Below are 25,931 nucleotides of genomic sequence, written 5' to 3'. Positions count from 1 at the left end.
AGCATTTAACACACTAGGAATAGAGGGAACAATCCTAAAAATAGTTGATTAAGGGTATCTATATTACACACATAATAAACATCACACTTAAAGATGAAACATTAGAGTAATTTCCTTTAAAGTCAGCAAAAAGATAAAGCTGCCTGCTATAAAGATTTCTTTTGAGCATTATTCTGTTGAGTTTAGCCAGGATAATAAACAAAACAAAGAAATACAATATCTAATTGGAAGAAGAAACAAGGCTACAAAGTATGCTTAATAAAAGAGCAATATGAAGAGATCAGTAGCATTTCTATACATAAATAATAACTCATTTTATTAAGTAATAAAAATTAAAGACTCATTCATAAGAGCAGCAAAAATCTAAAATAAATAAATGACATTAAGGAGATAAATAAGAAGATATTCTATATTCATGCATGGCAATACCCAATATTATAAATATGTCAATTGTCCTCCAAATGAATCCATAAATCTAATGCAATTTCAATAAAAATCTCTATAGTGCTTTCTACAAAATTTGACAAGACAACCCTAAAATCCTTGTGTAAAAAAAGCCACGATAATTTTGAATAAGCAGAAGAAGGTAGGAAAACACATCTGACCATATACCAAGATTTCTATGGTTACAAAAAGTAAAAATACCAAAAGGATGGACAAACAGACCACTGGTACAGAGTGGAAAATCACACATATATGAAGACTTGGTGTATCTCAGAAGTGGCTTTACCATTAGTGGAAGAAGGATGTCAGAGAGATGAATTAATTCCTATTTCATTCACCTATCCACCCGTTCATTATTCATCATTTATTTGGTACTAACATGCTGATTGCCTACTTTGAACTTGGCACTGTACTAGTCCTCGGATATACAAAGTCAAAATAAATCAGAGGAGCACAGATCTACCCGCCTGCACTCAAGAATCTCATCTACAAGAATAAATAGGCAATATAAAGAATTATCCTATGGTAGTATAATGGGGAGAATAATAAATCCTTCCTGGGAAGTCTAGAGAAATTGATATTTGGACTGGGTTTTGAAGGATGAAGAAGAGTTCACACTGGGAAAGAGCGAGCTGGTGGGGAAGTGACAGTGTCCGCTGGGGAGAGAGAGTCCTTAGGAAGAATGTTCCAAGAAGAGAGCACAGCACAAAGCCGGCGAAGGTGGGCTCGGTGTTTCACAGACATTCTTTTCTTATAGGTCATGCAAAAAAAGGGAGTGACCAGGTTCTTCTCTAGAACATCTCTAGTGCATAAAGAAATCTCACGGGAAATATCTCCATACCTTCGGCTAAACATGAAAATGAAATATTTAGAAATTAGGAGAGTAGCTATCCTGTCCAGGTAGAAACCGGTTTATTGAATGCTCAGGAAGTGCAGGACACGCTAATCATAGATTCTCTGAATTTTCACTTTTTGCCAAAAAAAACAATTAAACAGAACAAAATTGTACTTAACATTTATTAGCCTCGCTCGCATTTAGCAACATCCTTCCTCATCTAAGTATCCCCTCTGCCTTTGATCTCATTTCTCCAGCCGAACAAATGCAGGCAGACATGTCTGCACAGCAGATAACTCTGAGTGTCCCCACAAATACACCTTCCCACAGGAATCAAATGAAATGGTGGAGAGGGGCATACAGGGTTAGTTAAACATTATTTTAGGCCCACTGCCTAATTTCGTCTTTGTGATGGGCCACTGTTTATTTTCATGGCCGATATATTGTTCAATTTTCTTTTGACTCCACAAGGACAATCTCTAGACAGTAAGTTGCATGTAATGTTCAGGCACTCTCTCTGAATCCATTTTATTTCTGGTTGAGTTTATTATGTCAACTCTCCCAATGAAATAGCCCGTATCTTGAAAAATCGCTAATCAGCTTTTTCCATTCTCTGAAGTTTATTGATTTTCAAGAATATCTTTTCAGAAAAAAAAAAAACACGACATTTTGCAAACTTTAGGGCAGTAACTAAAATACCCTAGACAGGAAGAAAATACCCCAGACAGGAAGAATGTCTGTCCAAGACTATTATACTGGGCAAGGTCTGCCTGGAATTCAAAAACCACACCAAACAGAAAAAGATGATATTGCAGGAGATAAGACATGTTTGACAAATAGCCCAGGAATGGCCATTTTGTAAAAACAAGAGCGAGAAGAATTTGTCAAGAAAATTCTCCAGCGCTCAGCGAGTGTCCCCTGACTTGACTCTTTCCAAATGAGCAGGATGTTATTTGTCTCACATCTGCTGAAGCTGGAAGGCAAGAGTCCCTGGTGGTTTCATAACAAGTATGTTTTGATGGGTCAGTGTAGATACTGCCCAAGTGCATAATCGGCTCAGCCCAGGTTCTGGACCGTAAGGAGCAGAAAGTGCTATTTTTGATGTGCTACGGTTGAGAAAGTTTGCTTTTTCTTATCAGTCAGCATCAGGGTTTCTCCACCTTGGCACGGTTCACGTTTTGGCTGGGTGAATCGTGCTTTGTGGATGTTTAGCGGCCTCCCTGGCCTCTAACCCTTAGATGCCGGTAACCCCTGTCAGCTGCGACCACCACAAATGTCTGCAGACTTTGCCACCTGTGCTCCCGGGGGCAAAGTGGTAGAGAATCACCATTATAGACTGAAAACATATCACCTCAGTTTGTCACTTTTATTATTTATATTAAAAATATACTCTTTTACTTTGTTTTAAAAAACTCTTTGGGTCAAAGGCAATGTTTTCTTTGCTACTTTAAATGCATGCAGGAGCGGGGTAGAGGTGGGTAAAGTCACTTCCAGCTAGGAGTCGCTGAATTTTGGGGGAGTCATCTAGTCTAGCCTTTGCCCAGAGTTACCTGAGGAGAGCGGGCAGCTTGTCTGCGGTCAGGAGCACTTGGCCTCTTTGTCTCAGCCAAGGGTTTTTTCCTATAATCTACTGCATTTCCCTGAATCACATGACATTGAATTTAAATGAGAAATCAACTTGGGACCTGGGACTTGTAAGATCAAATGAAATACTGACCTTGAGGTGAACCTTTTCGGATCTGAGAAAAATAGCGGAGTGCAATCGTGATGGAAGACTTTGGGGTTTCCTGAGAGGCCTGCTGAGCAGACGCTGCGGGAGAGCCGGTCTCTCAGCCATGGCACCATTGACCCCCCAGATTTCTCTATTTAGCAGCTGTTCTAGTACATCTAAAATAAGATTTAATTTCTAAAACACTGACAGCCACATATTGGGTATCTCCCATTGCATAAAGTCACATCTTCTGTGGTAGTAACTTCCTCTCAGGTATGTGAAGCCATCGGCACCAAATTTTTTTGACATCTCCCTGCTCAAAAACCTCCAGGGGCCCCCCATGGTCTCTTGCAAGAATTCTCAACCTTGGCACTACTGACATTGGGGCCACATAAGTCTTCCTGGTGGGTGCCTGTCCTGGACATTGTAGGATGGTTAGCAGCATCCCTGGCGTCTGCAAGATGCCATTAACAAACCCAGCGGCGAGAATCGGAAATGTCTCCAGACATTGCCAAGTGTCCCCTGGGGAGCTAGACGCAGTGGCTGAGAGCTGCTCAGAAGAGGAAGAGTTCACAGGCTCACGTCACCCCTCTCTGTCTTGACCTGGCAGTGCTGGCATGTCATCGGCACTCAGTCCGTATTCACCGAATAAAAAAATAACTGTCTAAATAGCTTCTTCTTATTAGAACTTTCAAGAACACCCAACTAATATATACAGTAATCACTGGTGCTTTTTTTTTCTCCCCACGGAACACACAAGGAGTAGTTCTGTGGACTTAAAATGCCAGAATCATCCACTGAGTCATTTAGAATCATCTCTTTGAATTATGTGGCCTTTGGAATAAAACAAACTCTCTATGAAAACAATAACAGCTAAACACTTGATGTGGGTCAGACTTGTGAACAGATGACTTTCATTTGTGAGACAGCTTGGCTAAGCCACTCCCTTGGGGTGTGGCCGAAGCAAGGAGTCCTTGTCAGATTTCTTGTCAAAGACTCTTCCCTGTGCACGAGACTTGCTGGTTTGTAAAGAACTTACAGTGACAGTTTCTCAATATTTACATAAAAACGTGCCAAGGAGGTATAAGATAAGTGTTAAGCTGGACACTGGCCAGCTGAGAAGGCACACACCCCCACGAGAACCTTATCCAAAAATTGTTTTCCTCATTTGCCCCAAATCCCCACCATGAATGAAATCCCACTGGATAAAGGCTTCATGCTGTGGTCTCATGAGGACCCATTTAAAGCATAGCCACTAGATTCATTTCAGCTGCCATCCTCTTAAACGAGCACTTTTCGAATTGAGCATGTATTATCTGTGGAGCAAGAGTGAATCTCGGTGAATCAGAGAAGAAAGGGTTTTCGAGTAAACCAGGCTGGTTTGTCAGGAAACAGGTGATACTTGAAATTCACGGCCATGTGTACCGCGTCAGCGGAACGCAAAGCCTCGAGGAATGAGATGGAGGAGAAGCTGAGAGCCAGACTCTAAGGCTGCGGAGACTCAGCAGGGTGGTTCGGCGGAGGAACTCGGCAGACAGCAGCACCGGGTTGGAGGCCGGGCGGGGGGTGGGGGCAAGAGAAACAAGCCCGGGGTAGATGGTGGCGAGCCGGAACTACTCGAAGGAAAGGCAAACTTCATCACCTTGAATGTAAAATGACGGTCAGAGACAAACCTCACTTACTGCCCCGTTTTGCTGAGGGCTGGTCCTCGCTCCAAAATGGCCCAAGAGGGGTGGGCACACTTTGTAAAAGAACCGTAAAAAGTAGACACTCTGCCTTTTACGCAGACAGAGGCCAAGACTAATTCGTGCTGCGGAATGCCTAGGCTTGCAAGTATTAATATTAATAATAATATCTAGGCTTAGAGCAGTTCCATGATTTACTTCAAACAGAACCCAGTGGGAAGAATTGGACTTGGATGTAAAACTTGAAGGGGAATTCTTGAAAATGAGGAGGAAAGGATCGCAGTTGATGTCTCTAGGCCATCGGCCCAGGAAGACTCCTTTCTTTTAACCTGGCCACTGTCCACCCCCGGACATCCTGTGGCCCCATCTGCAGGTTTACGGGGTCGGGGAGAGGTGCTCCATGGTCAGAGTTATTTGAGCACGCCAGACACCTGGTGCAGGCCAGGCTATTCCAATTCTCTCTCTGGAAATTTGGAATTGGGCTTTTGTGGCTGGTCTTGTAATATAATCCAGGGATCATCATCAGCCATATTCTGCAGACCATATGGACTAAGACATTTTTGTGCAGGGAGAGAACAATGAGGCTGATACCCAGAGAGCAATGAAGTGGTGCAGAGGGAGGGAGAGAAAATGAAAGAATGAGGGAGGGGGAGGGAAAGGGAGAGAAGAAGGAGGCAGGGAGGGGGAAGAGAAGGAGAAACTGGTCCAGGTGTACTTCCGGTTCCTGTCTCCTCCCCTGCTTGAGTCCCGAGCAGAGCCCGGGGGTTCTAGGAAACCTTCCTATAAAATAGCCTCTTATTTAGCTTACGACAGTTTCTGGGGGTTCTACTACTGGAAAATAAGGAGTTTCTAATAATTATAATGGTGGAGTGAGGTTATAGTAGGAGGTAGACAAAGAATGACTCTTCATAGCACTTTGGGAGCAGAAACCATTTTTCCTGCATAAAGCCCAGTCTTTCCAGAGCCCATTTATTCTAGCCTCACTCCGAGGCCCTCATTTTATATTCAAGGTGATGAAGTCTGCCTTTTCTTTGAGCTGTTCCAGACTCGTTTCTGCCCAAACAGGCTTTTCTGATTATTAAACAAAAGAAACAAAATAAAACCCACCACCATTTCTGAAGCTGATTCCTGCCCGTGGGAACGTAGGCAGGCATGATTGGGGATGAAGAGCCAACACGTTTTTATGAGGTCAAGGAGGACGGGGAAAAGAGGGGTTTGCATATAGGAAGCAAAACCGGCTTGTTCTAAAGCAAACGGCCACTAGACTGATAAGAATGCAAACTGACGACAGACCCAGAAACTCTACATGAGCCACAAAACCTCCGGAACTTCCAGTCCTGCCCTGCAGGATCTTATGGGGTGGGCAGGCATGTTAGAAGGAGCATGCTACCTGAGCACACGTGACACGTGGTGTACCAGGGAATGGGAGGCTACTGCTGTAGCCTCGGTCTATTGCGAGTGGGGACATAAAAAGGGTAAGCTGGGCAATTCTTTAATGTTTGTCCAGATGGGACCAATTTCGAGAGTCACCACAAAGGAAGCTGGGGCGAGAGGAGTAACCCGGGGCGTGAGGAGTAAACGGAGCGTGTGTCTTTCCCCATCCCGGCTTCCCCACGTGTGAGACGCTGGGCAGCCATACAGGCCAGACCCTTTGGCCAAGTGGGAAACCGAGAGCTGGCCTGACATACCCTGATACGGTCTCCATGTCTGGTGTGGTCTGTGACACTGGCGAGGGCCCACTACCCGGAAGGACTCGAGCACAACTAACACGAGTTTAGCAAGCCACGGATGAGGCAAACTGTGGGGTGGCGACCAGGAGGGACACTGCACTCTGAGATATCCGCTACACATGCTTTCGGCCAACACTTACTGACATTCTGCTCTGGACAGGCCCTGCTCTGGACACTGGGGTTTCTTCTGCAAGAAGTAAAACAGACAAAAATCCCTGTCCCCACCCCGCCCCAGGGAGGTGGTGGGTGTTTCTATAGGGTAAGGGGAGGGCAAACCCATCAGTAAATATGTATGATGTCAGCTGGTGGTCAGCGCTACAGAGAAAAGGAAAGCTGGCGGGGGGGCTGGGAGAGGGAGGGACAGGGACATGGAAGTAAGTGATGGTCAGATGAGGGACACGGGGTGAGCTGGGGCTACGGTGGTGTGCTCTTCGCCCTTCAGAAATTTCTGGACCTCTGCTCTCCACCCATATTCCATATAGGGAGAGAAGAGTGGCCCTGGAAGGCCTGGGTAGCGGGAGAGAAGCTGGAGAAGGGCCAGGGATGAACAGGCATGCAGCCCGGGGAACACGAGCAGCTGAGTGGGGAAATGCCCAGGCCGGCCTTCCACAGCGATCCGTCCACCATGATCTCGCCAGCCCCGTCAGCGTCAGCGCCTGGACGTGAAGTGAGTGCCTCTCTACCCCAGACGGCCTCTTCCCTGCACCCTTTTCCTTCCAGGCTCACTTCTAACTCCGAGTTTCCACTCCCGCCATTCGCATTGCCCGCAATGCTCTTTCATTTTTTCTGCTTCATCTAATTAACGAGAGAGGAAGAAAGCATTGAGAGAGAAAAGAAAGAAGGGCATGAAGAAGAGAGGGTGGAAAATAAGAAATATAGAGACGGAAAAAAGCTAAACACAAAACCACGAGAAATGAGAGATAAAAATTAAATGAGAATAGAAGCTAAACTTACTGGGTGCCAGAGACCGTAAGTGACTTGTTTAAACCTTACGATGCTCTCATTTTACAGATGAGGAAACTGGGGCTGAGAGAACTAAGCTCTTGGCCAATGAGTACCAGGCTGGCCCATCACTGCGCTAAGTCGGGAAGGAAGGACAGTTATCCCAACTGTTGAGGCTCTGGGGTTGGCTGACCTGCAGATTTCGAGAGCTCAGCCACAAGGTGTCATTGGAATAGCCCATCTATAAGAGAGTTATTCCATTTATAAGAGCGCCTCCTTAAGTCAACTAAGTAAACAGAGGTGCAGATGTAATAAGAGTTAAATAACGGAGCGATTTTTCTGTTTATCAAACAGTTGTCATATTAGATGGGAGTTTCTTCATCATTCCGTCAACAAACACCTTTAACTGCCTAGGATGTGCAAGTAACCCCAGAGAATTTAGGATTTAAATTAGCAACAACTGTATCTGCATATAGTGTGGAAAAGTACATAATTACTGCATGGAATGAGGCACAACTTTACTTTGCTTCCGAAGGCTTTTGAGAGACATGCTTTCCAGAGTAAGGACAGTACATAAACGGCCTCAGAAGCAGTGACCGCAGCTTTCTGAAAGAATGCACCAGGAGTTTCCACTCTGTACCTACAGTGGTTCAATCACTCTTCTTGAAGAAGTGCCTGGGGACAGTCAAGAGAGCTTTTTATATGGGTGAATAGTCCTGATCTGGGCAAAATTTTTTAAAAAAAAAATCTCATTGTGGTGAGTCATTAAGATTGGCTGGCAGAGCTAAATCTCTGGTAAGAAGCCTCTAGGCTCATTTAGTGATCAGCATGAAAATGTGACTGTTTGTTGCGTTTATTGAACACTTACTCTATGCCCTGCACAGAACACCTTCAAATAATAACCCAAATTACAAATCGAGAATTAAAGCCAACTAGACGTTAACATAAATAAAAAGTTTGTGTTTTATGTCTTAATCTGACACTAATTTTAAGCAGATGGCAGGAATCTTCAGCCAGTTTTCCTTCTTCACTTCAGCTCAGTGGAGTTACTGAAAACCCACTCTATTTATAGCAGGGACCTGGTTTTAGACGGGTCTTCCAAAGACAGTTGGGGGTGAGAAGAGGTCTGAAGGAGGCTGGGAGGGGAAGGAATGACATAGAGAACCACCCCTTCCTGCCCAAGCCACTCATTCTTAAGGACAATGGCACCAGCAGTACCACTGAAAGCCACAATCAACTGACACAGCAACTCAAGGGTCTGCTGTGTCTCTAAGATATCTATTTAAAACTGAAGAGAAACGTTCCAGTCTGGCCTGTGTATACTCTCTAACAAGTTGTCTGTTTTCTGCTTTCTCTTCTCTATAGCTGTAAGTTAGAAAAGAACACACTGAACAGATATTGATTTTTGAAGCAAGTATTACAAAAAGCTGTTGGTGTTTTTCAGTGATAACTGATACAGATCGTGTTAACAACAGCACTGTTTAAGAAAGTAAGATTCCACTGTCTTTCTGTTTTAAAAGTCTTCATTTCCCATTCAGAGACCTAAGATTAAAAAACTGAAATTTGTTTTGAAAGTATCAATCAACTAAATACGCTTGTGCGTTTTTCACACAAGCTCAGGCACGCTATATATAGAGAGAAGCTGTCCATGCAAACATAGTATCACCATAGGGCATAATTCCAGTTGTCTCTTAAAGCCAGAAGAATTAGACTTTTCAAGAGGAAAGAAAAGAATGTGCAAGTCCGAGAAGATTCATGTTCCCATCCTTGGCTGCGGGTCCACCAGATGCAAAGGATCAGGATTTTTGCTCAAAGTTAGACACACACTTTCTTAAGGCCAAAACATTAATGAGGGTAAAGGTAGAAAATAAGAAAGAGAAAAAAATAACTTTTTTGTTATGTCCCAAATTAGGCCTGTCACTATCCGGTGATGGGAGAAATGTTAAGAGCCTTGGCATGGATGAGGACATATATAATGCAATTCTTCATCCTCACGCCAAATTTGGAGGGTTGAACGAGTCCGTTCCTCAGTTCAATTATAGCATGCAAATGCCTGAGCTGCTTGCTTTCTAAAAACAGAAGCAGGGCAAACAGACCAAACTAACGCGAATGTGTATTTAATAGATACAGACTTGTCCTTAAGAAGGATCAGAAAGCAAAGAATAAAATAGGTCTCTTTGGTCACCTCTGACAAAGGGCTATCTAGTTCCAAAAGTCACTTGGGCTACTGGCCCTAAAGAAACAAGAGTTTTTTTGTTTGTTTGTTTGTTTGTTTTTTTAAAAAAGAAGGCAATTCACAATTCGCTGCCCCTGCCTCTTCTTTTCGTCTTGGATCCTTCTTCTGCATACTCTCCAACTTCCCAGTTGTCAGCCCATTTGCTGGCGTAAAACCTCTGCCTCTGTCCTGTCTCTCCTCCACCCCAAAGCATCTTCAGCCGAATTGGCATCAGCACCTCCTCCCAGCCCTTCTTGGAAAACACATTGGGGCCAAGGAAATAAGCCGTCATTTTCTGATGGCAGGCTCGTCTGAAATGAAGATAGCGGCATTTCCGGTTTATAAATACATGTGGGAAAATCCACTTAAACTCCCACCGACTTTCCATATCTTTTTGTTTGGTCTGGTGAGCAAGATCAAGACAGCGACCGGAGGGAGCTTGGCAAGGCAGCCAGGGTGCTCCCTGCACCCGAAGCGCCAACAAAAGCTACTGGATGGTATTGCCTGTCATTTGCTTTCACAGCTGTCTACGCATAAACCAAAGGAATGAGCATCCCTGAAAACAAAAGACAAAACACAGAATGTGAAGCGGCAACTGTTTCCGCTTGCTCGGAGACAGCGATATTCTTACTGCTGCTCTGAGTGGAAAAGTACCACTTCGCTGTCCCCAGAAGGTCCCCGAATGACACAGACTGGGCAGGCTCTATTTCTCTTTCATTGGACATGGGAATCTGAAGAAGAAATGGGTCCAATTCGCCAGAACTAAGTTAACACACATATAGGTGATTCTAGGCACGAGCATCAAGCAGTGTGAACCGATACGAAGGAAAAGAAGCTAAATATGGAAAGCCAAGGAATTCGCTGTCTCGTCACTTTACTATTGAAGACCAGATGGAAACCATACGCTGCGCCCGCCCACCTGCTTTTATACAGAAGAAAGAATGCAAAGTCCTGCTTACCTTGAAGTTGTGTGTCTTCTCATAGTTGAAGTGGTTGTCGTTGTGCGTGAGGGCGGCCCTCCGGACGAGGGAGGAGATCTGTGGACAGGCAAAGAGTTTGAGAGGGGGCCAAAGAAAGCCGCCTTTGACTCCCACCTTCACCCCCAAGGCCACGGCCAGCAGCTCCTGGCGTTTCCTGCCCGGCTTAGGCTTTCGGACCACCGCGCACTTTTTCTCATTTTCAAGCCACAGTTCCTCGGAGAACATAGTGCCCGGACCCTAGATCTTTCTAGTTTCCCCGACGGAGTCTGGGAAGCTCGGGGCTGTCAGGGTTTTCCAGCAGCGCTAATGTTAGGCAGTGGATTTGAGGCAGCTGCGCCCTGTCTGCAGAGGCCTCCTAGCATGTGACCTGGGAGGGCCGGTTTGAGTGATGGAGGGGGCTCTGCCTCTGAATAAGGACGGGCCTGTTTCGAGCTCTGTCTTAAGGCCGACGTGTGCCTGGAACAATAGAACACATTGATGCGCACAGCAACCCCCGGAAGCTGTGTCCAGTCAGCCACTGAGGAATCAATGGAGGAGGCAGGGGCAGGCAGCTTTGTCCTGCCTGCCACACATAGCACACTGCCGAGGAGAGAACTCTCCTACCTGCTAGCGCATTTCACACAGACACAGATACACACAGACACACACAGACACACACACATACAGACACACACCCACAGACACACACACATACACACACAAACACGCACACACACACACCCCAAATAGCTCTGATGTTCAAAGCCCGAGACTGCATCCAATTATTTTGGGGCTCTGAACCCCATCCTGGGCTCAACTCCAGCAGATTAAACCTTTAAACCCTGATGATTGTTTAATCTTATAGGGATAAGCCCGAGTCTCTCTCTTTCTCTTTTTTTAAATCTGTCCCAGCCCTTGAAAGCTTAATTTTTATTCTTATGCGTGCATTAAATTAGAACAGTCTGAGCACTGAACGGGGCATGGAAGAAGAGCATACATAGCATTTCAGCTCTCAGTTCCACAGCCAAAATTTTAAAATAAGAGGTAGACGTCCTGTTCCAGGATACTCCCCAGTCTCCTCCCCGCCAACTACAGGCAACTCCCCACGACCCACACACAAAATTCCTTAACCCAGTCTGCCAGTGCGCCAGCCTCGTGCCCTCCTTGCTCTTCAAAATCATCATCTGTGTGATGGTCTCCCTTGGGACCACAGTGTTTTGGTCCTAGGTCTCTCCATTAATAGGACCAAGGCATTTATCACATCTGGAAGTACTCCTGATCCATTGGCAAAGCTGAATGCAGCTATTGCCACATAGTAAAATCAATACTTTTGCAACTAGGAAGCTAGAACAACGTGGATGGCTGGGCCACTACGTGGATGGATGGTCCACGAATTTTACCCCGTCCTCTACTGAGACATTGTTCTGTATTCCAGCCCTTTCAAGCAGCCTTTTGAAGAGTAACAAAAGATCAATCTTTTCCCTGTGTAATTCTTTATTCCTGGCGATCACTATTCAGAAGTGCATTCTCCCATTTCATCTGCTTATCGCCTTCATTAACAACAGCCAATTTTTATACTGAGCTGTTGAGCAGAATGACTTGTGTTGCCCCAGACAATATTCAGAAAAAATATAAGTCATTGTGCTCAATAGCTCAGTAAGAAGGCACTTACTCATTTAATTCCGGCTCATGTGTATGAGGAACAAGACTTTTATTCCCATGTTTCGGATGAAGAGACTGAGTCACCAAGAGGTGAAGCAATTTTCCCAAAGACATGCAGCTGGTTTAAGCGGCCAAGTTAGGACTGGAACCCAGAACATCTGTGTCCAGCACCCATGCTCCTGAATACCAAATCCTGGTGTCTAAGTACGCCAGTGTGGTGCCACATCCTCCATTGTGTCCTGGCAAATGCTTTATCTGAAATATTGGCCGCGTCTTCCTCCTTCTTATCATGCTTGCCCCCCAGTAGCTCAGACCCTTCGAGCCTCTCCAGCACACCTCCACACATAGCACAGCAGTCTGCTTAGCCCGGTCACCACTCCATCTGCTCTTTGATCCCCCATGAGTTAACCACGATCTGGCATTGCGGGTTTTGGTGAGCTCATCCCAGTCTATCCAGCTCATCTATTTCCCTCCATCCCCCTCCACAAATCCTACAAAACCTCTTCTCTGACATACTCAATGTCTCGCCTCAGTAGCCCGCTGTGTCCATTAGCATATTTCAACATCATTTCAACACGTCTACATTGCAGCGACATTCACTTTCTAACTCAAACGCCGCCCTTTCTAAAAAGACTTCTCCAAACTCCCCACTGGGAGCAAACTCTCTCCTCTGAAATCACGTAGTGTGTTTTTTCCACATTTTCCTTATTGCACTTATCATTTCTAATATTAGAGCGATTTATAACAAGTCTTCTACCTCTGTCATATTGCAAATGCATTGTGACATGCTTGATGTCTATTTTACTTTTGTTTCCCCTATAAGAGTATTTAATAAAATTCTTTGCCATAGTAGGCACTGAATGAATGAACGTAAGTTGCCAGAAAGTACCTGTACGTGAGGGAAGCTAGAGTTGTGGAGGAAAGTGGGCAAAGGTGACTGTGTGGGGTGGGGTCTCCTGCCCCATCCTGCGATCACTCATCGCCATGCTTCAGCTTCCAAGGACCTGACCTCCAGGACCTAACCTCAAAGTGGGCTCCGCCCAGATTCCTTAGCCCTCCTTCCTATTGCCCGGTCCTAAAGGACATCTGCCACTCCTTAGCCTAAAGGCAAAAAGGTGGAGAGGCAGAATAAGGATCTCTTACCAACTCTTCACTGCTAGTAAATCAAGAGACCTTATGATGGTGAACCATTCTGTGTAAGAATGAATTCTGTGATCTGAACTAGGCTAGTTACATGAATATGCAGTTTTAGAATCTGATAAAATAACTCTTTAAATGGAAAGTGGGCAAAATGGGTCTCCTTTTCCTTTTGGTATATGGATAATTGAATACAAGGAGATTTAATATTTTCTCTTGTGCCTGTGCTTTTACTTATAACAACTATTTTTTTATTATTAAAAATTATTGGAGTGACATTAATCAACAAAATCCAGTAAGTTCCAAGTGTACAATTCAACAGTATGTTGTGTGTGTGTGTGTATATATATATATATATATATATACACACACACACACACAATATATATATATTGCATTGTGTGTTCACTGCCCACAGTTAGATTTCTTTCTGTCACCACATATTTACCCCTTTTATCCCCATCTACCTCCCCCCTCCCCGCTTCTCTCTGGTAACCACTAGTCTACTATCTATGTCCATGAGTCTCGATAACAACTAATCTTTATTTCTATTGGTGACAGTGATTTCTTTTTCAGATATTTGCTCAATAGAATTTACCCAAACATAAGACACATTCAGACTTGTGAAGGAACTACACACTGTTCACTTAAGATGTGTCATTACAGGGTACCAGAAGTGTTGGCATCGAGCGAGCATTATTGTGAGTAGTGAGGATGACCCCAGATAACCCCCTTATTAAAGGAAAAATGATTACAAATGTCTCTTGGAAAAAACTTCCTTCTTAAATAATTCTGTCACACAGAGCGCATTTTTAGCCAAGTGTCTCAAGGACAGTGCCTTGGTTTCTTTTATACCCCCCCACAATGAATAATGCATGTTCTTATATATGTGGACGCTTAATATTTTTGCTGATCGTCTTTTGCTAACAAAATTTCCTGTCTGATGGACTATTATGTATACATTAGATGAAGCACATTTCCCCTACATGCTTTTTAAATCAGGGATTCTCAGTTTTGGAACTACTGACATGGGGGGCCAGATAATTCTTTGTTGTGGGAGGCTGTACACTGTCGGATGTTTAGCGGTTTCCTTGCTTCTCCTCACTAGATGCCAGTAGAGCTCCCCGTCCACTGCAGTAATCAAAAATCTCTGCAGACATTGCCAAATCTTTACTCTGAGGCAGAACTGCCCCCAGTTGAGAATAGCTGAGTTAAATGAGTAACACAAATATTTGCAGCAGGCTGCCTATGTGCCAGGTATTATACTAAGCACTCTGCATGTGTTGACTCGTTTAAGATTTATAACTCTGTGAGGTAGGTACCATTATAATGACCACTTTATAGATGAGAAAACGGGAACTGAGTGATTAAGTGACTTCGCCAAGGTCACACAGCTAGTAAGCGGTAGAGCTAACATTAGAACCCAGGCACAACTAAACAGGTCTGTGCTTTCTTCTCTCCCTCTGAAAACAATTTTATTTTTTATTATAGTAAAATACACATAACATAAATTTTACCATTTTAACATTTTAAAGTATAGAATTCAGCAGTTCAACAGCATTAAGTAATTCACAGTGTCCTACGTTTACCTCTACCTACTTCTAGAACACTTCCATCACCCAAAATGAAACCCCATACCCATTAAGCAGTCATTCACCATTCCTCTCTCTCTCTCCAGCTCTTGGAAATCACCAATCATCTTCCTATCTCTGGATTTTCCTACTCTGAATAAGTCATATAATGGAATCATACAGCATACGGCCTTTCGTGTCTGGTTTCTTTCACTTAGCGTGTCTTCAAGCTTCATCCAGGCCATAGCATGTATCAGTACTTTTATTGCTGAATGAGAACCCATTGTAGGGAGAGAACATATTTTGTTTATCCATTCATCAGCTGATGGACAGTTGGGTTGTTTTCACCTTTTGGCTAATGTGAGTGGTGTTGCTAAGAACATTTTTGAACAAGTTTTTGTTTGAACATCTGTTTTTAGTTCTTTGGGGTATACACTAAATCTATGCTTTTAACTATTCTATTCTCTAAACTGCTTCCCATCCAAATAATGTTCACTTAAAAAAAAAATATCCAAGGATTAGATGCCAGAATTACTCTCTCTCCACTGTTAGCCTGTTAATGACTCCCTGGGGTGGTGTTCCCTGGTCTGGATTTTAAAAAGGAGACTTTTGTTCTCCCTGACACCTCTTCTAAAGCAGGCACCACTTAAGATACTTTTGGAAGTAGGTGGGGCTATAAATAAGTGGTGAAATAAGCTCACCACTTCCTTTTTCTTTTTTTACAGAAAAGAGTTGGGATTCTGTTTTCTATGGCCTCTCACTGTTTTTCTTTCTACGACTAGGATCCTGAACGTGAGAAGGAATCAGGTAACAAGAAGGCAGCACAAGGTTGTCAGGTGAAGACCAGGGGGCAAGGATAGGTCAATGAGCAGGAAGATGTGGGAAAACAGAGCCACTGGGGTGACTGCACACACGTAAAATACCTGAGAAAAAGGGACAGTGGGAGAAAGAGGAACAGCCTTCCCTCTGTGCTGCCTTTAGTAACCCAGCATCATAAGCCTAGAGGGACCTCAGAAGTTCCTCTGACCAATGGTCCCTTCTCCCCCTGGTGCAGGCAGACCCACCTCTCGGGACCATGACATTCTGCCTCATTAGTAGCACTTTCCAGAAAAAGCGATTTACCATCAATCGGTAATTCTTCTGCAGACTTCAAGTAAATTCTAGCTCTGTGTTTTAAAGAGGACTTATTGAAAATGTCATCATCGGTCCCTAGATAGTGTTTTTCTACTATTCCCACCCCAGTCTTTGTGCTCTCATTTCTCTGCCTCTTGAATTTGAGGTCCCCTTAGGTGTTGAAAGACTGAGCCAAGCAATACCCCTGCTAGAGACACTATGCTGCAGCTGCAGGCATTTGCCACCTCGTGGCAGTACATAGGATGTAAATCAATGTTACTAGCTCTGGTGAGGGTGTCATGAGGAGAGCTCTCTAATATGCTGCTGATGTCTGTATGAAGTGGCTCATGTCTGGGAAAAAGAGTTAGCAACGTAACAAATGCCTCATGTGCATTGATGCAGTGATTCTCTTTCTAGGATTCTATTAAGGTCTTTAGACAAAGAATTAGATGAATAAGTAAACACAAAGATAATCAATAGGTAAATATTCATCATAAAAATAATAAAAGAAATGAGGAAAGGCCTACACATCCAAGATAGGGGACAGGTTAAGTAAATTATGGTATAAACATGTAATGGAATGTTATGTAGACAATAACAATGATTTGAGTCATTTTTAATGATGAAGGGGTATGACCCTGACTCAATGTTAGGTAAGAAGTGGGCTCCTGACCATATATAGCATGATTCCCAGCTTTGTAAGTAGATGCACACAGGAAATAGAGAAAAAACAGACTAACATATCTCCAACACACCAAATTGTTGAAGACAAAGCAACAGGTATCTGTGGGTGGAGCAATTTTAATCGACATTTATTTTCTTCTTTCTTCTTTTCTGTATTTTTTGAGCTTCTTACAATGTTTTGGTTTCATTATTTAAAAATATACAGTTTTAAAAGAACATTATAAAAATTTTATGATTTAGTGTGTATAGATGATAGATTCCTAACATCATAGGTAAACTTTGAGCTCGTCTAATCCCACCTGCTCTTTCTACAGGTGGAGAAACCAAGGGTCAGAGAAGCTCAATCACTTGTATCCTTGCCCCCAAACCCCTAGCAGAGGACTATTCGATGACTAGATCTAGGACCAGATCCAGACTTCAGATTCTCTTGATTGCAAATCTCTACAACTAGTGCTTCTTATACTCGGGCCAGCCTCAGGCCCCCGAAAGCTTGTTAAAACACAGACTGCTGAGACCCAGCCCCAGGGTCTGCGGCTCAGTCAGTGTGAGGTCAGCCCCAAGAATCTGGATGCCTTATGAGTTCCAGGTGACACTGATGCTGCTGGTCCCTGGACCCTACTTTGAGGATCCCTGTTTTGTGCTTTCCACTGAACCTGTGGGTCTCAACCTTGAACAAATGAACCAACCAACCAACCAACCAACCAAACAATCACCTTGCTCAAGCACCATCCACCTCAGACCACTTAAAACCAAATGTCTGGGAATGGGCCAGTTCTTTAAAAATATCTCCCAGGAGATTCTAATGTGTTCCTAATATTGAGATCCCTGACACTAATCTCAAGGGCTTCGGTTCAGGGGGACTGTCAGAGAAGACGGAAGTGTGAAGGTGGTAAATGCTACTGAACACCCTAACCCCCGTCAAAGAAATCAATGCCCTTTCAAACACAAAACGTAATCATGGTTCTATTCACGCCCACCCCGTGCCCACTAGCATCATGCCACTGAAAACCTCCAAAGATTCTTAAGCTAAAGGCAAAATTCCATACCATGGCCTACAGGGGTCTGTGTGGTCTGGCTCCTGCCACCTTCACAGTCTCACTTCCCATCTCATTCTTCTTGTCACCATGAGAATTTGTAACCATAACCTAGCACTATGATTTTTATATTATTAGCTACGAACCCCAGTAAACTGCTAGCTTTATGATATCAGGCACCCTGTGAGCTCGGGTCACAATTAAGACCCTAGTGTCATACCTTGGACCAGGCTCAAAGTGAGCACAAACTAAATTTTGCTGAATGAATGAATGAATGTCCATGGCTACAGTATATCTTGAGGTCAAAGGACCACTATAGAGCTTACCATCATCATTAGCTACTATTTTGTCAATTAACTGTTGTCTTGATATAAAACCCTAACAGGTGTGTTCTGGGGGATGGAATCAGCTTTCCTGACAGTCTTTCTGTGGACTTGCTGGGGCTCAAGTTGTAGCAAATTAGTAGAGCCGGCTACTAACAGCCCACTGACACAAAGACCCGTCCCTCCTCTCTTATTAGGGGATTTCCTACAAACTTAAATGAGGCCCTCCCCACAGTTCTTATGTCAACTATATCTCCGGTGACTAGCATGAGGTCAACGCTAGCTTGGCACTCACAAAAGTTTTGTTTTATGAAAAAGAAACATACCCGCTTTTTTCCAGTCTTTCTATTTTCCTTGCCTTCCATCAAAATGACTTCTAATTTTAAAAAGAGTCAACCTGGTCATGTTTTTTCCCCTTAGTTCTGCCCTTCGCATCCCACACATACGTCTGGAGTTCTGGGGTTGGGTGATGAATCTGGGCTGCACGTTCTCTCCCCCAAACCACGAAACGTTAAATCCTGCCCGGAGACACTCAGTAAAATGCTGCAGGTGTTCATTCAACTCAGAACAGTGGCGGGAAATCTTTTTTCCTTTTCTTTTCACAGTCTGTGGGTTGCACTTAAATACTTTTAACGGCTGGTTATGGGTGTACTGAGTGTATGTTTACTTACTCATTATTTCAGTGTCTAAAATATCTACGTGGAGAGAGGGGCAGGGAGATTTTCATTATGGTCTTGCCGTGGCATCCTAGAGCTGGCTTTCTATTCGTGCTGGCAAGTGAAAAAACTATAAATACCAAGTAAAAACTGCCTCCTTAGTGTTCGCTACAGTCTTTGCTTGTGGTTTTCAGTCCTGAAAGCGGAGGAAGACGACAAAGAGGGATATGACCAAACTGCAGACTCATTCCCATGACCGCTGAGGAAACGACAGAGACCAGGGTGGGACCTGCCATGGCTTTTGCCAATGCGCTAGCGAAAGCCGAATCATCCTGGTTTGACTTGCGTCCACCGAAGCATCAGGGATCAATGGCTGACCTGGCTGACTCCGAAAACTCCAAGGGACCCCAAGCCTGCTGCATCCTGGTTCGAGAGGGAGAAGCCTGGGTCTCTGACGGCACGACATGCCCAGCTGCTGCTCTAACTGTTCTCTGGGGACAGATGACCATTCTCAATCCAGAGACACAAAAGGGACAAAAGACCGGTCTCGCCGCCACTCTTATGACTTATTTCTCTTCATCCCCAACACTCAACATTCACCCCGACCTGAAAGGCCGGTGTGGTCTCTAAAATAAACCAAACGACTTTGTTTGGAAGCAAATAAATAATCTGATGCTTCTTGGGTTGATTGACTGAGCAATGTCATAATGTGGTCCTTCCTATATCCTTCCTCCAGCTGTTGTTTTGAGCTGATGTCAATGATTTTGGGTGATTTTTGATGGTTCTCACAGACTTCTGAGATGTAGAAACAAAAGATCCTCCACGTTATAGAAGAACACTTTAAAGTTGTGTTATGCACCTCATACATTTCAACATGTAGTCGTTAGCTTTTTTGTTGTTGTTCTGTTTTGTGCGCAATTTTTGAAAGAGGAAAAAAACGTTTTAGAGTCGAGCGTTGTAATCCGTTTCCTTAACAAGAACTTTAAAAATCTTGGTCAAATATCTGAAATGCGAGTATAAAAAAGTATGGGAAGGTTATTTTTGAAAGAATGGACCATTTGTTGAGGCAAACCTCTTAAAATTGCTTTATAATACTTTAGGTAAACTTTAGGTAAAACTAAGACCCAAGTAAACAATTCACATTTTAAGGGACCAGAAGCTCTTACAAAGTTCCCAGCTGCTATTTTGCTTTTTCAGGTTAAGTCAGTCTCATCTCTTATTCTATATTCATCTCATTTTCTTCCTATTTTCCTTCCTGTCATGTGCCTTTCCACCTCTGGCCAAAGAAGCAGGTGCCCAAAATGATGGGTTTTATTACAAAAGTCAAAGATGCTCAATTTTTGTTTTAAGGCACCCAACTGTATAGTACCTCGTGTGTATTTCTGTCTTATCCACTCTCTGCCACTGTCACTCAGTTGAGCCCGAGAAATCTCTGCCAGGGGCTATAAGTTTGCTAAATTACATTTTCTTGTCATTACAGTAGTATGGCAATTTGCAGAGTGGAATGTACCAAACAGAGCATCAAGCTGCCATTCTACCAGGTTCTTCGGTTAGCAGCTGGAATAAAGTACACCTTTACTGACAGAAAAAAAAAATCAAATTAAGCAGCTGTTTTCTGCATGCAAACTGTCCCACATGGAAAACGACAGACAACTAGTAAACGATTTTTTAAAATTTCACACGAAAAAAATCTCAAATCTCCTACTGCATTTTTTTATAGTGAACAATCACCCAAATAAAAATAGTTCTTGAAGCCATTCACAGCTGTGCAGCTGATTCTGCCCAATACAGTTCCTAGGGATGTTTACGAACTCAGTAGTTCTAAAATATGGATGCTTGCCTATTCCCAATGTGGACCTAAGTTTATTTCTGGTCTCCTCTGTAAGTAATGATTGAAAATTTCAAATTCTGCAATTGGACTTCATCTTTGTGTGTTGGAGAGACCACCCTATGCCATGTCTATGGCCCTGTAGCCCCTTCCCAGATGGAACGTGAGAGTTGACGCAGTGATGCAGACACCTCTACCTGCCACCACCTTCTTCGGGAAGAGAGACTGTCATGCTGCGTAAGCATTAATATATTCCTGAAAAACAATTCAGTGTGAAATGACATGTCCAATTTGACCTCAGCTCTATTTTAACGCAATAAAATTGTTCTTGAACATGTTTCCAACATAGTTATTTCCTCCCTTCTCTCTTTCCGAAAATATTTATTAAGCACTAACTATATATCAGGTAGTGTTTTCGGTCAGTGAGTATAGAGTAGTGAGCAACGGACAAAAATCTCCGCTCTCTCGGAGGGCAGGCAATAAACACAATCAACAAGTACACTGCAAATTATTCTAGAAAGTGACAAGTGCCATGAAGAAAAAGAAAGCAAACATATAACTGAGCGATGGGGAGGGAGGGAGGATGCAATTTAAAGCACGATGGTCAGGAAAGGCCTCATTGAGAAGGTCATGTTTGGGAAAAGACTGGCAGGAGGTGAAGTCTGAAGGAAGAACATTCCAGGCGCAGGGCATAGCACACGCAAAGGCCCTGAGACAGGAGCATGGCCGGCATGTTCAGAAAATAGCAAAGATCAAGAGGCACGTAGTGGGACACACGGTGAAATACCTAGGGCCTTGCAGGAGGGAGGGAGGACGTCCACCTTTACTCTGAGCCACGTGAGCAGCCACCGCAGGGCTCTGAGCAGATCTGTGGCGTGATCTACATTGCTTTTTAAAAGCATCACTCTGCCTACTGTGCTCAGGACTGTAGGAGGGCAAGGTGGAAGCAGGGAGACCGGTTCGAAGGCTATTGCAGAAATCCAGATAAAAAGAAGACCAGAGTGAGCAGTGGAGGCGGTAAGGAATGGCCAGACTCCGGATAGCGTTTCCAGGTAGAGTCCCTAGGATCAGCCGACAGGTTGGATATAAAGTGCGAGAGAAAAAGAGGACTCTGGGATAATGGCACAATTTGGGGCCTGAGCAAATTGAAGTCTTAGACCATGAAAGGGGGAAGAGTGGGTGGAAGACCAGGAACTCCATTTGGGGTATAGTAACATCGAGTAGGCAGCTAGACATACAAACCTGAGTGCCAGCGAGAGACAGGTGCAGGGGATACGCTTCAGGGAGTTATCATGAGTAGATGGATTTAGAACAAGAGAGTGAGCAGAGACAAACAGTAGCAGATACCCCAAGACTGAGCCCTGGGACACTCCAACCATTCCAAGGTCAGGCAATTGAGAAGGAACTAGCCAAAGAGAAAGAGAAGGCAAGCTTGATGTCCTGGAAGCTGAGTGAAAAGATGACCAGTTGTGCCTAATGCTGCTGTATGATGGAGACTGGGAAAGAACCATAGGATTTAGCACCATGAAAAGGAGTGATCACCTTGACAAGAGCAGTTTCCAAAGAGCGGTGAGGGAAAACCTGATTGTAGGGGCTTTAAGGGAGATGGGTTCTGGGGATTTGTCCAAAGAAAACCAAAACAATTCCTAAAGATCTGTGTATGCCAATGTTCATGGCAGCACAATTTACAATAGCCAAGATATGGAAGTAACCTAAATGCCCATCAGCAGACGACTGGATAAAGGAAGTTATGGTTCACATATACAATGGAATATTACTCAGCCATTAAAAAAATGAAATCCTACCATTTGCAATATGGATGGACCTAGAGGTTATTCTGTTGAGTGAAATAAGTCAGGCAGAGAAAGATCAATACCATATGATTTCACTTATATGTGGAATCTAAGGAACAAAAAGAACAGACTAATCAAAAACAGACTCACAAATATAGTGGACAATTGGTGACCGACAGAGGGGAGGGGGCTTGGGGAACTAGGAGAATGGGGTGAAGGACGAAAGAAGTACAAATTAGTAGGTGATGGATGGTCACGGTGATGGGGAGCACGGCAGAGGGAATGCAGTCAGCATTAATACGATGGCTAGCTGGAGGGCCAGGGGAGGGAGGGAGCAATTGGGGAAATGGTTTTATGAACTATATAGCTGTCTAACCAATATACTGTATACTTGAAACTAATTTAAATAAATTAAAAAAAATAAAAAAGTATCTGAAAAAGAATAAAGAGAAAAACTAAGACAAAAAAATAATAGAGAATGGGAGGTAAGAATTGGAGCAGCAAAAAGGGGCAGGAGAGGTGGCAGCCAGAGAGACTGTTTGCTTTTCCTCTTAAGAAAAAAAGAAAGCCAGCGGGGTTTCCTTCGCCCATCAAAAACCATAGCCCATGTAATAAATAGCCCGGCTCCATTTTTGGCATTTGCTGACACTTCTCAAGTCAATCAGAAGGCCTGCATGTCCCTCCCTTGGTGCCAATGGGAAGTCAGAACCATGCCAGCCTTGGCTATACAGGCTGCCTCCCCTACTCGCCCCCTAACCACCATAAAACCTAAGCTACTTGTCCCTCCAAGCTCTCTCAAGCCATTTTCAGACCTGCTCAGGAGTCTGTCTTGCTCTCCCCTGAAAGGCTCATTATGTGAGTGATAAGACTTTTCATATCCTCTTGACAGGCATGTAGCATCATCAGTCTCAACAGCAAACCAAATTTTGGGTGGAGGGTCCACTCTGCCTCTGTGATGTGGCCACCACAGCCTATGAGAAATGAAAAGCTCCTTAGACGTGGCCTGTGACTCTGACCACCTACAAAACCTGTGTCTCTTCCCACTCCCCACTACATTTTTCAATGCTTAGAACCTGGGGTCCAGTCCATGAACACGTGATATTCGTTGGTGAAGCCTCTCTCCGCACACATGTCCCTACCACTTAAAACATAACCAAACATATTAGAATCGCATCAGCAACATTACAGAAAAAATAACCCTAACAGTTATTGGGCACATATTGTGCAGGTACATTAACCATTGTCTCATCTAATTGGCACGACAGTCTTGTGACACAGGCATCCTCGTCCCCATTTCGCATAAGGGGAAACTGAAGCTAAGAGAGTCCTCACTGCTCAGGCTTGCAGAGCTCATAAGTAGCGTTTGAACACAGGATGGGCTGCTTCCGGAGTTCATACTCCTCCATTTCATGTGATTCTACCTTCACTTATTTGTCCCCCAGTAGAGTGTCGGGTCCCGAGAAAGACCCCTGCGTTCACATTTTCTAATTTCTTTGGCACTAAGAATCATCGAGAGCGCTGAAAGGTTTATGAATAAATGAATGTGTCTGGTCCGGCCCAACCTCTTGGTTTACAAAGGGCACAGTGGTAAGTTAGTGAGTTGCCAGGTTCTCACAGCTGGTTAGCTGTGGAGTCAGGACAAAAGTAAGGTCCTTGGACCACGGGCCAAGCTCTCTGCAACGACCACGATGCAACGACCTATCTGATCAATACCCATGCTCTTCCGGGTCACACAAGTTAAATAAGCCACACACACACACACACACACACACACACTAAAAAGTATATCAAATATAGCCGGGTTGGGTAGGGTGAAATGGGCAAAAGGGATCAAATATATGGTAGCTGAAGGAAACTAGATTTTGGGTGATAAACACACAATAGAATATACAGATGTCAAATGATAATGTACACCTGAAAATTATACATTTGTATTAACCAATGTTACCCCAATAAACTTAATAAAAAATAAATTTTAAAAAAGGTATATCGAACATAGGCAGGAAATTGCCAGACAGTGTGCATTGCTAAAATCATCTCAGAAAGTAACTTGGTCACGTGTATCAAGAGTTTCAAACTATTAATATCCTTTAAGATTCTGTAATTCGATTTCTAAGGATCTCTCCTAAGGAAATGATCTTAAATATAGAAAGGCATCCATAACAGCATTATTTTTACCAGTCAAAATGGAACAGATCGTGCATGTGCTAACGACGGGAAATAATTAAAGAAATATGACACTCATGCGACAATCAAAAATGAAGTTTGTGAAGAGCGTACAGTAGGATGGCTGTAATATGCTCCTGGAAAAAGGAGACGTATTATAAATGTACTATGTTTAGAAATATACTTTAAAATCCCAATGCATAGGAAATCACCGTAAGAAAATAGACCAATGCCTATTTTTCTTTATTTTAAAAAATGCCTGTAATTATATTATCTTAGTAATTGGAATGAGGGAGAAAAAAGCAAAATTTTGCCACAGAGAAACAAAAACATTTAGTTTGTCCTGGTTTGCATTAGTTTTGTTTTGTACTAGGAAGTTTTTACCTTAGAGGAAAGGTTAGGTAGGTTTTAAACATAACTAGAAATTGGATAACTGTAAAGTATTAGAGACTTCTGTGGTCTGGTTCTCATAGCTATAATATATTTAAAGAAACTCTCAGATATGCAAAATAATTGAGTAAGTAACATTACTGGAAATGAAAACTTCTAATCTAGCAGGCATTAGGGAAGGATTCACTCTTTGTGGGGCCTATGACATGCCATATTATGGTGTTTATTGATATAAATTGAAATCTTTCCAAAATGCAAGAGAGAACACTATTTCATGTAAAGACATGATTTAGGTTAAATTTCTGAAGAGATTCTGACCTTGAGCCAAGAGACATAAAAATTTAAAAATAAAAATACTGTTTCTATCATACATATTATTGTTTGTGACTCAAAAGGTAAAAAGATAAAGGTCATGTTCACATAACATAGATTTTCTCTAAATAAATTTATTCATATAAATTTATACGTAATATAGCTACGAGAATTTAGATTTGTAATATTTCAATAATAATTTGGGATAGAGGTGCTTCCATTTTTTAAATAATTTAAATATTAAAAAAACTTTTTTACTTCACCCTTACAAAAATAAAAATGAAATATGGCTTTATTTTTAACTTTTATCAATAGCTAAGGGTTTTCAGTCATCTCTTGGAGAGCTATATAATAGGCTGACCCTGTAATTGGCCACACACTATTTCAGGTGAAAATGCTGTGTGCTTATCAATCCCCGTGGTCATACAAATGGCAATTAAATTCTAAAAATGGTGAGAGATTTTTGTTTGCTAAGAATTCCTTGTTAAGAGTAAAGACCTTGGAACTAAGATGCCTGCGTTGAAATCCCTGCTCCAACCCTTCCCAGCTGGACAACTTTACGCCAAATTTCTTAATCTCTTTATACCCCATTTCCTCAATGTGAAACGTGGATAATAATCGTAGGTATCTCATAGATAATTAAATGTGCAATTTAAGTTATAAGTTGTAAATTGCTCAGATCCATGCTTGGCATAATTTTATATGTATGTACGCATAGATAATTTAACGAATAAATTAACT

At 43.0% G+C, this 25,931-nt stretch overlaps 1 protein-coding gene across 1 annotated transcript in view; it reads right to left on the bottom strand.

Annotated features, from left to right (window-relative positions):
* CHN2 (chimerin 2) overlaps window positions 1-25,931 on the bottom strand; it is a 264,233-nt gene that overhangs the window by 21,720 nt on the left and 216,582 nt on the right. Inside the window, exon 7 of the mRNA XM_006912029.3 lies at window positions 10,522-10,599. Within this exon, the coding sequence (XP_006912091.2) occupies window positions 10,522-10,599 (78 nt within the window). The remainder of the gene's footprint in view (window positions 1-10,521; window positions 10,600-25,931) is intronic.

This window comes from Pteropus alecto, unplaced genomic scaffold (genome assembly GCF_000325575.1).
Source record: "Pteropus alecto unplaced genomic scaffold, ASM32557v1 scaffold21, whole genome shotgun sequence".
Lineage (NCBI taxonomy): Eukaryota > Metazoa > Chordata > Mammalia > Chiroptera > Pteropodidae > Pteropus > Pteropus alecto.
This window is presented reverse-complemented; position numbering and strand designations above follow the sequence as displayed.